The sequence below is a fragment of the Sinohyriopsis cumingii genome, chromosome 19 (assembly GCF_028554795.1).
Source record: "Sinohyriopsis cumingii isolate HCF-2022 chromosome 19, ASM2855479v2, whole genome shotgun sequence".
In the NCBI taxonomy this organism is placed as follows: Eukaryota; Metazoa; Mollusca; class Bivalvia; order Unionida; family Unionidae; genus Sinohyriopsis; species Sinohyriopsis cumingii.
In genome coordinates, this window is record NC_142979.1 from 1,874,703 (window position 1) to 1,888,243 (window position 13,541).

Consider the following 13,541-nt stretch of genomic DNA (forward strand, 5'->3'; position numbering starts at 1 on the left):
GAAACTTTAAGTGACCACCTATTAACCGCACAAGAATTTGCGTTTACCCACACACCAAATCGTCAGTAAGCTTTTGCAAAAAGAGTCTCAAATCGTGTACCAGAAGCAAGTGCGGCATCCCAACCACTTCACGTTGCTTTACGGACACGCTGAGTTTGGTCAGCATATAAAAAGGGACAACGTCCAATACCGATAGATCATTGTAACTACAAAGACCAAGCGAGAAGGATGAATATTTTTTAACAGTCGTCATTCAAGTTCGGTGATTCTCAAGTGGAATGCGATACTGTGCCTTGCTATGAGAGCGATGCCGTACGCTGTTACCTCAGTACCACATAATGGGAACTTTGCTATGACTGCTAGTATTACTACCATTACACCTACTAAGATTGGGCTTACCTGGAACATGTTCGACGGTCTCCGCATTGTCACTACCTACCTTTAGTGGGACTCTAGTCATTGAAGTGGCATACTATGTCGTTTAAGAAACCAGCTTGGCTAGGGGTCAAACGTTGGACAACAGCGAGACTAGAATATACACCCATTTTTGAAAAGTAATATTCAAGGATTACCAAGCAAACAGCAAGAGAAGATCAACAATGATGTTTGGCAGGGACTTGCTAGAGCAAAATTTCAATTGGTGACTGTAAAACATTTGTGTCGAGAAATTCACAAGAGGAAATAAATAAAGTCAATAAATTCGTCAGATTTCTCTGGATCAAGTCTGCATTCATCCGATTATTCCGTTTAAATCGCTTACATTATAAGATTTTATTGACATTCATAACCGTTACCCTGAATGGCAGTGGTCAGAAGTTACTATTTCCATTACTTTCGCTCTAGGAGAAGATTTTAAATAAAATCAGGACAATTAGAAGTGACCCCCTAACGTGTGTGTAAATACTGACTGACCTGGTCATGGATACTTTACAAGAGAACATTCGTGGTTTGCCTGTGGAGCTGAGAGAATGCAATTACCAAGAGCTGGTCAAAATACAAGTGAAACGCAAAGAACAATCGCATCCGTCCCGTCACCTGTGTTTAAACCACTGATACCCGAATGATATAAGAGGACTGATTCAGATGAAAGTATTCCAGTGGTCAGATATTGTTAAACTAGACGTAGGCGAGTAGGAATAGTTTGTTGTGACTCATTCTTTTTACTACGAGGTAGACATACTGCAACGAATTCCAATGGAAGAGTTTAGAGGGTTACCAAACTCTTTTACACAACGTAAACTTAGTTCAAGAGGAAACGTCTGAACCGTGTGTTGTGATGTGCAAGCTAGTGACTAAACCATTTAGATTCGACAATGGAGTAAAATCATCTCTGCAGAAAGTTCACTTATTGCCTCCGACAAAAAGATGTATAAAATCGACCTACCATGCAACGACTTTTATCAGTAGTGTTACAACAGATTCCATGGAAGGAAATCAATCATAGTATTCAAACTGTGGAGGATTACCAACACTTATTACGAAAACTGTGTCCCATGAACTGGGGTTGACGTGTGTTGTGTGTCTTAGTGACTTGCTTTCTGGGATTGCGTTTATCAGTCGATTCCTTGTGGACTCTTCACGAACAGTACTTACAACCCAATTAAACATAAAAGTGGTCCCATTAAATGTCCACGAGAGACCTATTTTGTTAAAAGCCTTGCGTTTTCATCTATGTACTTTTCGACCTCTACGGGGAAAAAAATTCGTCAACTTTAAGGTACTGAAAATATATACGACGATGAGTGTTTAAGTTGTGACTTACAACCTTATTGGACAGATGTACGAGATTGGAAGATTTGGGGTTACGAGGTTTGGACCAAAGAAGTGACTAATTATAACCAAGAGTTGTGATATTAAATTCAAACGTCCAGTGATAAAAGTAAATTTTAAACCTGCGTTAGTGTCAGTACAAGAAGAATAACTTGACACCGAGGATAAATACTCCCTTCCGGACAGGACTGTCATGAACATTTCCGAAAGGACAACTGTGTGACTGTACCCAATGTAGAGACTTTAAGAACATTACTATCTCTAGGACACCATTGTTACCAAAAAACATGATGAACAGTCACTTATAGTCCACTTTGATCGTTGTGATGTGTATTTCATCGCGGTGCTGAACCATTTGGCTTATATGTAGTTTTGTATTTCGTGTTGTTCCATTTAAAAAACATAAACGTGTCATGAAAAAAAGTATAAAAACTCTTGTCTTGCCTGTCTTTGTGTCAAAAGTGACATTCCGTACACTATGGCTATCTCTGATGTCTCTACTCCTTCTTCCTCCACTTTCAAAGTCATCGACGAACATTTAGATCGTGCTAGTTGGGAGTCTTTGTATCTTCGCCATCCCTTTAACATGTTAATTGCCGGACGTAGCGGTTCAGGCAAAACCGAATTTATCAAACGTTTGATCGAATAAAAAAAAAACAGAAGACAAAGAGTGTAGGTCAGAAAATTAGAAGCTGGTGAAATAATAGAAGAAATTTAAAAAAAGGCAGAAGAAACCCAAAGGCCCTTTACAGGGCCATTCATAGGCCTCGAAAAGATTTGTTTTCTTGCCCAATTTGTTTTAGTATAGTTGTTTGTGTAATAGATTGATGTTCATCAATCTATGTATGTGTCGTATATCTCTGTCTCTGTCTAACAAGAGGTTATATGCCCCGTCCCGCCAAGTGCAGTTTTATCGGTATAGTTTATGAACTAACTGAACTTAGCCTCCACCCACTACCCACTACCCGCTGAACTAGCTGAACTTACCCGTCACCCGCTACTAGCTGAACTAGCTGATCTTACCCGCTACCCGCTACCCTATACAACAACCCAACCTTTCATTGTCGCTATACAGACCCAATATTTCCCATATTCAATTTCTCTTGACGCTTAACGTGCCCAGGATGATTTAAAATGTGTTTACCCTAAACGTACCCACGACCTTTTTGACTGGGTTTTCCAGTGACCCTGAACAGCCCCACTATATTACTAAAGTATATCTTTCCCAGAGAGGATCAATTTACCTGAAATAGATATTGACTGTATGTCGGATTTGAACTTCCTTCTTTATGATTTTCTTATCATAATTGGTTTGCCACCCATCTAAGAAGGAGTAGGATACATTAAAAGTGGCGCATCGCTTGTTTCAGTGTCATAATATATGTCTTATAATCCTTGTATGAAGGACTGGAACACTTTGAAGATGGTAAGTCATGTGTTTTAATATCATCTTATATGGTTTACCACCTTGTTATGATGGAATATATTTTAATGATGGCGAGACCCATGTGTCAATATTATCTTATAGTTGTCGCTATCGTGGTACCCGCCAAAGCTTTTTTTTTTTTTTGGGGGGGGGTGCCCATGTGTTAGGCTCCTTAATTTAGTATAATCAAAATTCTTTACGGAAAGAATAATAACGAATAATGAAGGTCTAATACCAGTATTACATTAAGATTATAAACTCACTGCCAGCAGTATATGTATATATGTATGCAAAGGCATACAGTATTTAAGTTTCTTTAAGTAATAATTTACCTGCCAGCCGGATGGTGTCTGCCACTCTCTCATTAACTCTCAAATGTTCCTGTAGCACATAAAGGTTGAGGACCACTGGTATATAATTTTACACCATTTTCCGTTGACGATGGTAAGACATACATTTCAATATTATCATATATAGTTTTGAACCATTTAACTTTGACGGTGTTAATTTAGACCATTTAACTTTGACGGTGTTAATTTAGACCATTTGACTTTGACGGTGGTAATTTAGATCAATTAGCCTTGCCGGTGTTAATTTAGATCTTTTAACTTTGACGGTGGTAATTAGAGCCATTTAATTTTGACTGTGTTAATTTAGACCATTTAACTTTGACAGTGGTACGTCCTGTTTATCAATATTAATATATACTGTTTTACACCATATTATTTTCATATGATACGTCTTTTGTTTCTAAATTGTTTCAATTAATGATTTTAATTTAGCATACAGAAGCTTGACTCAGAGAAGAGACTACTAAAATTCATAAAAGAAACTAAATTATTTGGTTAGGATTTGCTATATTTTCACAATGTCCAGATTTGAAACCAGTTGCGTATATTCTCAATATAAATCATCTGAATTGGAGTAAAATTTCACTTAATATTGACACCAGTAATAGCTTAAAAGATTTCATTACTTAGCAATACATTTAGGATTTATCTGGCCATTGCTTTCATTCCTCATATCATTTGGATGTTTATTTACTACTTCGCCTCGGATGCAGGAGGTCGCGGGTTCAAACCCCGGCTGAATCATACCAAAGATTTTTAAAAATGGTACTAGCAGCTGCCTCGCTTTGCGCTCAGCATTAAGAGGTTAGTGTTTGGACTGGTCGGCCTGGTGTCATGGTAACGTGACTGAGTGGGACATCATGCTATATGTCTGATACATGATGCTCCGGTGCTTGACATCACTATAAAAAGTCACATTGCAGACATCGTATCGATATGACTGAAAAATAGTTCAAGCTACGTTAAAAATTCAACACCCCCCCCCCAAGTTTCTTTTTCAGTTCTCTGTATCTCTTGATGTGTACAGTAAGTACATTCTATTAGTATGCTTCAAAGAAATCTGTCATATAAATGGTTGAGGTACATTTGTTCTAGCTTATATTGGTTATGATGCATTTTACACTGCATTGAGCTAACCCTAATCTAATACATTTTCTTCTTCTTCTTTTCTTCTTCTACCTCTACACGCACACACACGCACATATGCACACGCACATAAGCACACACCCACACCCACACACCCCCACAGACACACACACACACACACACACATTGTTATGTATATCTAATTGTATGGTTTGTTAGATTTTTTCTCTTTATGATTATATGTTGTATAAAATTGTATATTTGACTTTACCTTGTCCAAAATCATGTTCATGTTGTACCCGACCAGTAACTTTTATTTTGGTAAACAAATAATACATAGTTAATATTTCCCTAAGATTGTGTATTAAATAATATTCATGGACAGAAACATTAATTTGACATTATAGTGAATTCAGACAAGGAATATATTCTTGTGATTAATTGGAAGAAGGTTAGCGCATCATCACGCTACAGGCTACTGTTACATTAGTACATTCAAGACTACAGGCCGTCAGCGTTGGATCTTGTTTCGAACAGCACTGGTATTTAATTAGAACTTTACTCCTTAAGACTGGTGAGAGGACGTTTTACACGATTTGGGATTAATTCGCGATATGTTGTAAGTTTTATTTAAACTTTAAATATGTATTTTTGGGAAATAAAATATTTGATGAATTTTGCAAAACTTGTTGATTTACGCCCTTTTCTGTTAAAAGGTTTATGACCATCTAGTAGTTATACATACATAAATACATACACAGACACACACACACACGCATCGTTTTAATGGAGAAACGGATAACAAACTGAATATAACGCGTTTAATACACGTCCTTTCGACAGAGGAACGGGTAATAAATTGTATCGTCATGTTGCTTAAACAGTGGAATGGGTAATAAATTGTATCGTCATGTTGCTTAAACAGTGGAATGGGTAATAAATTGCTCCGCATGTGTTGCTCTAGGTGTATTTTAATTTACAATATTTATCACCCATAAGTCTAACATTTCACTTACTGAACTAAGAATTTATTTTGTTCCTTATTTCAAAACCACTCTCGCGTTTTCTCTATAGGCAGCCCTACATGGTAGCTACTTTTATTCATTTGTTTCGACTGCAACCTAAATATCATGTTTTGGTTTTGAGTGTGAAACAAATACGAATATGGCAACAGACATATTTACACCAATATCTAGTGTTGCACCAAAAGGACATAAATCGCATCAGATGATCATATTTAAAGTTTATTTCGTCACGTGGTACATAGTAATTTACATGTGTCATTTGAAGAGTTTAAGAGACTATAGTTGCCTCTTAGCCAGGCGCAAATTTCTAAAATTAATATTGTTATTTACACATTCGAAATTAGTTCTATTATATGCCGTATATTACAAGACTTATTTGTCATTTCTAAGTTACACTTTTATTCAATGGGCTATGCATTTCATTACTCCTTATGTCTGAAATGAATGATTCGGAACGATACTACTGTCATTTGGAACAATTAGTGCCTAATCTGCACACCTTTTACCCATATTAAATGAAATATGCTGCGAAAATATTTAATTATCATGAGAAATCGTAATAATTCACAATATTTTCAAAAGAATGAGATGGACTCTGTTGGTGAACAATTTTTTTGTTGACTGATGTTTTTGTTCAAAGCTTTCGTTCAGTCTTGTCAAGATTTAGCCAACGAAAATGGTACAGTCAAGTTGAATTAGGTCTAAATAAATTATATACTTACGAGCTGTTGGTAAATTTGTAAATAAAACACTGAAAGAAGTTGTATAATCTTGATATCCTTCTTGGTCTCGTTAGAGTGAATAGACGATTCATATCAAGCGTGTGTGGACTGTTCATCCCTAAAGCGAATAACCTGGTTCATTTCTAGAGTTAACAGACGGTTCATATCTATAGTGAACAGACTGTTCATCTGTAGAGTGAATACACGGTTTATCTCTATAGTGAATAGAGATTCATCTCTAGAGTGAATAGATGGTATATTTCTAGAATTAGCAGACGGTTCATCTCTAGAGTGGATAGCCTGTTCATCTGTAGAGTGAATAGACGGTTCATCTCTATAGTGAATAGAGATTCATCTCTAGAATGAACAGATGGTTCATGTTAAGAGTGAGTAGGCGTATCATCATCACTGTAAGGTAAGAAAAAGATGAATTTATGTGGGTGGAAAAATTATTATTCTAAAACGAGTTACAAGCTTGCCTTTTAAACTGTTGGCGATATTACTTTTATTGATAAAATCATTATGTTTTTTATTATTTCTAAAGCCGCGGGGGATCTCAATACTACTATGGAAGTCGGATTCAAAAATGATTGTCTTTTAATTTAACAGAAGACGTTTTGAAATAACACATTAATGACTTTTCCCACATTTGCACTCGAATGCAAAGAATAGATTTGCCAGAGACAGTTTAAATTTTACTTTAATAGCACATCTGATAAAGATGCGATTTACTGATTTGAACGGGGGACAATAATGACTGTAATTTGAAGTGAAGCGAAATTTACATGTCACAACTCGTAAATCTCCTTCTTGAATTGTAAGAGAACAAATAAAAAGACCTAAATGCGCAGTCAATAGGTGGACATTTGTTTTCTGAAAGCCAGGAAAACTATTACTAATTTATTGAATACTATATTTTAATACAGAACAAGGAGACTAAGTCACCCTTAATGGTAGTTGCCATCGATTTGGGGACTACATTCTCAAGCTGGGCATGCTCACTACGACATGAATATGAGGAGAATCCAACCAAAATTTATGTCCGCCAGTGGGTGGGTGGCGAGCACATCTCTGCCAAAGCTCCGACGTCAGTTCTTATTAGACCTGACGGCAAGACATTAGAAGCATTTGGGTACGAGGCCGAGGATAGGTATGCTGATATGGTTGAAGAAGGTGGATATAAGCTTTGGTACTATTTTCGAAGATTCAAGATGAAAATTTATAACGACAACGTAAGTATATATTTGCTTAAATGAGCTGCAAAAACGTCGTTAGCCATTGAGGTGAATTAAATGCAGTCCTTTTATGAAATAAATTACTATAGTTTCGGATTGTGCATACCAACGCATTGTCAAATCTGAAACGCTTGAAGATACCTAGATGAATATCATCATTGTCTTTGCATCAAATATGGAAATGGACGTGTACCCAAAATGCTCAGATAGGGCAAGTTTTAACGTAAATGAACATGTAATGCGTATTTTGCCTCCCACTTAAAGTTTAAGTTCTTTTGCGTGTGAAAACGTCTAGAAATGAATGTTTGTGTTCGGTAAAGGCAATATTTCTAGTCACATGTATTGCTGGGTGAACCTGCAATCGTGTAATCTATGAAAGAGAGGAGACAAAAATATCGCAAAGGTTGAATGGTTGTAAACACAAATATATAAAATCTGAATCCATTTTTGGAGGTTGAATAAACATTTAGTGTGATGCATTTTAGAGATGACTTATTACATGAATGGTATACATTTTGTAGCGAGAAAAGATAGCTGAACAATGTAAACGTCACTGTTCTTTGTATTAAAGCTTCTGCAAGTATGGTCTGTTGAATGGGTTGATTAGTAAAACATGAACAGTACATATTTTAATAACTTATAGTCACTATCCCGGACAACCGTCATAACAGATGAGACAGGCAAGCCACTACCTGCCATGACAGTGTTTTCCCGAACCATTCAATTTATGAAGGACGATTTTCTGAAACAATTTCAACGCACCATGGAAGGCCATCTGCAGGACCGTGACATTAGATGGGTACTGACTGTTCCCGCCATTTGGACCGAACGGGCCAAGCAATTCATGAGACAAGCAGCGGTCACGGTTTGTTTTTTATTTGATATATTAATAATTTTCAAGCACGTGCAACACACATTTTATTTGTTTTATTATATCTAACGATTACTTGAGTAAATCACAGTCAACATTTATTATTTTCCAATGTATTAGCCAATTACTTACCACTATTCTTTTTTCAATTTGCTAATTTGTAATCTTGTAGCTGATCCAGAAAAGGAAAACTTGAGTCGTGAGATCGAGATTATATATCTTTGCATCGGAACTAAACGGTTCAAATGTCTATTGAATTGTTTCTGTATTAGGAGTGAATTTTCCATGTATTTATTTTAGCTAGTTTATTAAAAGACCATAGCGAAACAACCAACTTTTGCCTTTTGATTGCCTTGGCACAGCAGAGAAAAATGCTACTCTCAAACCTAATCGATACTATGAATGCGGTTTAATCGATGAACTGGAACTATTACCCCTAAAGGATGTTCCCAATGCATGGGAACAGGATAAACACCAAGTTTTCTTTTTGAACGCTTGATAACATACAGATTATATGGTTCCTTCCGTAACGAAAAAAATATACTGAGTAATCGGTGGGTTTCTGAGATAAGATTAACATGACTGTGTAGTGTTTTGGAACTATGTGTGGATCATAGACAAATAATTCTACGTTACAACTGGTATGTTATAATCTGAATACAGGTATTAGGAGATAGGAATGAAAATGTAGAGACCGTGTGTATAGTTCAAGGAATATGTTTTCGGATCATTATATTGCTTTTGAAAATGCAGAAACAGTGGTTTTTTTTTTTTTTTTTTTTTTTTTTTTTTTGCGATGTATAAGAAACTTTAAACAGGTATGTTATATTTTTAGGCTGGCATAAGAGATGAATATCTAAAACTTGCACTCGAACCAGAGGCAGCCTCACTGTTGTGCAATCATCTTCCAATGAAGAAGTTTGTGGAGAACGGTTCGCAAACGGCATCGATTTCTACCTTTGAAAAAGGATCCAAGTATTTGATTTTGGATGCTGGAGGTAGAATATATAGAATATATACCCAAGATTAAATTAAACTTGCATTTCCCACCAAGCAAGTAGTGATAAATATTTTCTAATGTGTACAAAAGACTTATCTATTTTGTTAGTGCTATCAAATTCAATCTCCAAAGAGATAAAGAAACTTCAGCTAGGAATTAACATAGGTGAAACGTAAGAGTGAGAACATTATTAGAAACCGAGTCATGTACTTACGTTTCCATTATCTAGAGAGTTATTTCTGATTATTTGCATTTTTGGAGGTTCTGTATTGGGCAAATATTTCTTAAACAGATTAATAAGCCAGGCAATGAAAATCTGCCGTCGCACTAAGTCATTTGTAATTGTATACGTAAAGGGGAAACTGTCAAGGAGTCTCATAGTTTCATATTGAAACAGGTTGCAAAACAAAGCAAACCCTGTCGCTCTTTGTTTTTATCTTGTGGGAGGAGAAATTAATTCGTACGATATAGAGAGGAATGCATACGGGTGTTACAACATATATTAATTACCAAATTCAGGATGTACCATCATTCATTTTAAATGGCTCCAAACAGCAATACAGATCTGCTTTAGATTTTTAAAAAATCAGAATCTAAAATTCTTAAGTCAAATTATTAATAAAGGAAAAAAAAGTCATATGGTTTGGAAGTAGAACAGATCCCCCATGAATACAAACTCGTTTGAGATCCCAATATCTGTCACTAAAGCATTTCTTACACTTTATTTAGGTGGCACAGTGGACATAACAATCCACGAAGTAATCGAGACTGGCAAAATAAAGGAGCTACACAAAGCAAGTGGGGGCGCATGGGGAGGGACAAAAGTTGATGACGCGTTTCAGCAATTCATTATCAAACTTGTAGGAAATCCGGTCTTCCATAAGTTTTCTAATGAATCTTTAGAAGATTTGCAGGAAATGTTTCGCTCATTTGAAGTAAAGAAGAGGGAAATTTATTCGGATAAAATCTGCCAAGTCATACTTCGAATTCCTATTTCTTTGATCCAACTGTTTGAAAGAGAAACTGGAAATACGCTTGAAGAGTCCGTCAGAAAGCATTGTCATACCGGTAGGATGAAACTCGTTAACGATAAGCTAAAAATGGAGAGCTCTGTCATGAAAGAGTTTTACAATGACACCATTAATTACATTACATCACATGTTATTTCAGTATTCGAGGACAAGCGTTTTGCAGATATCAAGTCGATTATAATGGTTGGCGGCTTCTCTGAATGTTCTTTACTTCAGCGGGCTATTCAAGATTGTATTCCTAATAGAAACATTATAATTGCAATGGAACCTGGGTTGGCAGTCTTGAAAGGCGCTGTAATTTTTGGTCACAACCCCGACGCAATTTTGGAAAGGATCTGCAGATACACGTATGGTGTTGCAGGATCGAAGCCTTTCATTGACGGAGAGCACCGTAAAACATTTAAAAAGTCATATGCGTCTGGAGAGTTGTGTAACAATGTCTTTGTTAAAATTGTAGAATGTGGTCAGAAAATTAAACTCAGTGAACGTCAGCCCGAGCAGATTCTCAAGATGGCTCAGGATCGAGCTGAACAGGTTTTCTCCATATATGTGTCAGACAAGCCGTCTCCAATGTACATTACCGATGAAGGATGTTCTTTAGTAGGAACTTTAACCATTTCTGGACTTGACACATCTGTGGCCTTAAGTCACAGAAAAATCGCAGTAACCTTGATGGTCGGAGGGACGGAAATGGAGGTAGAAGCTAGAGAGGTTCATACAGGAAAGACGTCAAAAGTTGTAATGGACTTTCTAGGATAGAGTGAAAACCTTTTATGCATATGACTTATTAAGAAAGAAAGATACCATATTTATCAGCCATTTTCATTTTCAACTATCACATATAGGAAGCAGGAAAACACACACATGCAAAGCAAGTTTATCACCACCACCACCTCTCTCTCTCTCTCGATCTCTTTCGACCATCGTGAAAAGATACGGTCGATAATACATGAACATTTACCAACAAACTCAGCTACAGCAAGAAGAATGGGGAAAGAGAGATATGGTGATAAAAACAATCATATGGTCAGTAGCAATGTTAATTCAAGCTCAGCAATATTTTAGATCAAAGGTAATTACATTTAAATGTTTGAATTACCTCTTGTTGATTAGTAATTTTGCTTAATTTATATTCCCCATTCGCTTCAATATACTCGCCCGGTAAGTACATGTCTGCGCGTATAGTGTTCAGTAAGTTAACCATGCTGTGTTTGCAATGCTCGTCTTTCTTTATTTAAACCAACTTTGATATTTATATTTAAAGTATTAGTGTTTCTCATAGTTATCTAATCAATACCAATGAAAAATAATTTCGAAGAGGATTTGAATAGCCGAAAACGATACAGAACATAATTGTGAAGTTGACACAATGGGTACGGATGTGAATTGTTCAGTGTGTCAATACACATCTGACGGTAGTTGACTGCATCTTTCATTTTTGACCATAAAATATAGTCCCAAACGAAGCTGAGCTAGTAAAGGTAGACTGTACTTCTTTTTTTATCAAACAAATACAAAATATTGATCAAAGAAAGAAGCGTTCATCCGAGTAAACAGAACATTTTATAACGATAAAATCATTTTTCATATAGAATGATCCATGTGATATGATGTCACATTGTTTGATACGGTATACAGTAGGCCTAGAGTAGATGTTTACTCAAAAACATTACTTTCACAAGTAAACATTACATTGTTGCGATTTTCAGGTAAAACAGGACTGCTGGATACAGAAATTCTCATATTTACTGTAATGTATTTAAGACCGAATATTTGCAGTATTTGATTTGGAACAATAGACTGTACAGAAGCCGTAAACAAATTTCTTTCTGAGTCGGATTTGCATTGCATATTTATTGCGTAAATATGCTTTGGTTGGACAAAGTACTGACAGTTGGGAGACCGGGAGGTGGGGTACATTGTCCATATTCAGACAGCCTAGATAAGTTTTCGTCAGTTTTATTTCGCGCGTCGAGTTGAAAGATGGCCGCCAAAGTGTTCATTGAAAACAAAACATTACAGAAGGCGAGATTAAAAGTTTTCCCACGATCGCAGCCAGTCAGTAAAGTGAATATTGTACACTAATTTAATGGGCTTATTTGGATCAATCAGAATCACATAAAAGTGACATTTCACATGCTATAATATCAAAATACGGTCTATGTGATACAAGTACGTACATGAATGTCATAAGATTTACCTTTATATTAATATTTTTCAAAGAGAACCGTTATTGTCTCCCTTCTGCGAAATCGTCTAGTAGAAAACTTGTTCAAATGAAAATTATCTTGCAAACATGCATCGTGTGATGTTTATCAAAATAAATTTAGAATTTCAAAAAGTTATTATTTTCTTTGATTAAAGTTTTCTCTTTAAGGACTATTGCAATGTTTAGGCGGTTGTGCCTAAGATTGAAATCCTGTGTGTTTTGATAAGTGTGCCCAATATTTACACCCCGTATGTTTAGGTATTTGGTCCTAAGATTGACATCCTGAATATTTAGATAGTTGTGCATAATACTGACATCTTGCATGTTTAGGTAATTGTGCATAAAACAGACATCTTGTATGTTTAGGTAAATGTGCATAAGATTGACACCCTTTATGTTTAGGTAGTTGTGCATAAGACTGGCATCTTTTATGTTTAGGTAATTGTGCCAAAAATTGACATCCGGTATGTTTAGGTAGTTGTGCCTAAAATTTACATCATGTAAGGTTAGGTAGGTGTGATTAAGATTGCCATCATTTATTGTTAGGTAGTTGTGCCAAAAATTGACACCCTCTATGTTAAGGTATTTAGTCCTAAGATTGACACCCTGAATTGTGAGGTAGTTTTGCCTAAGATTTACATCATGTATATTTAGGTATTTGGTCCTAATATGGACACCCCGTATGTTTATGTGGTTGTGTCTAAGGCAGACATCATGTATGTTTAGGTGGTAGTGACTAAGATATACATCCTGTAAGTTTAGGTACTCGGTCCTCATATTGACACCCTGTTTGTTTAGGTGTTTGTGCCTAATGCA

The 13,541-nt window shown here is 36.1% G+C and overlaps 1 protein-coding gene across 1 annotated transcript; it reads left to right on the forward strand.

The window, feature by feature from the left end:
* Positions 1 to 3,024: 3,024 nt before the first annotated feature.
* On the forward strand, positions 3,025 to 12,860 carry LOC149775047 (heat shock 70 kDa protein 12A-like). Its single transcript, XM_089943573.1, has 5 exons — positions 3,025 to 3,196; positions 7,306 to 7,611; positions 8,258 to 8,479; positions 9,321 to 9,483; positions 10,215 to 12,860. Exons 1-5 carry the CDS (start codon positions 3,152 to 3,154, stop codon positions 11,273 to 11,275), a joined length of 1,797 nt encoding a protein of 598 aa, XP_089799699.1. The 5' UTR covers positions 3,025 to 3,151; the 3' UTR covers positions 11,276 to 12,860.
* The last annotated feature ends 681 nt before the right edge of the window (positions 12,861 to 13,541 follow it).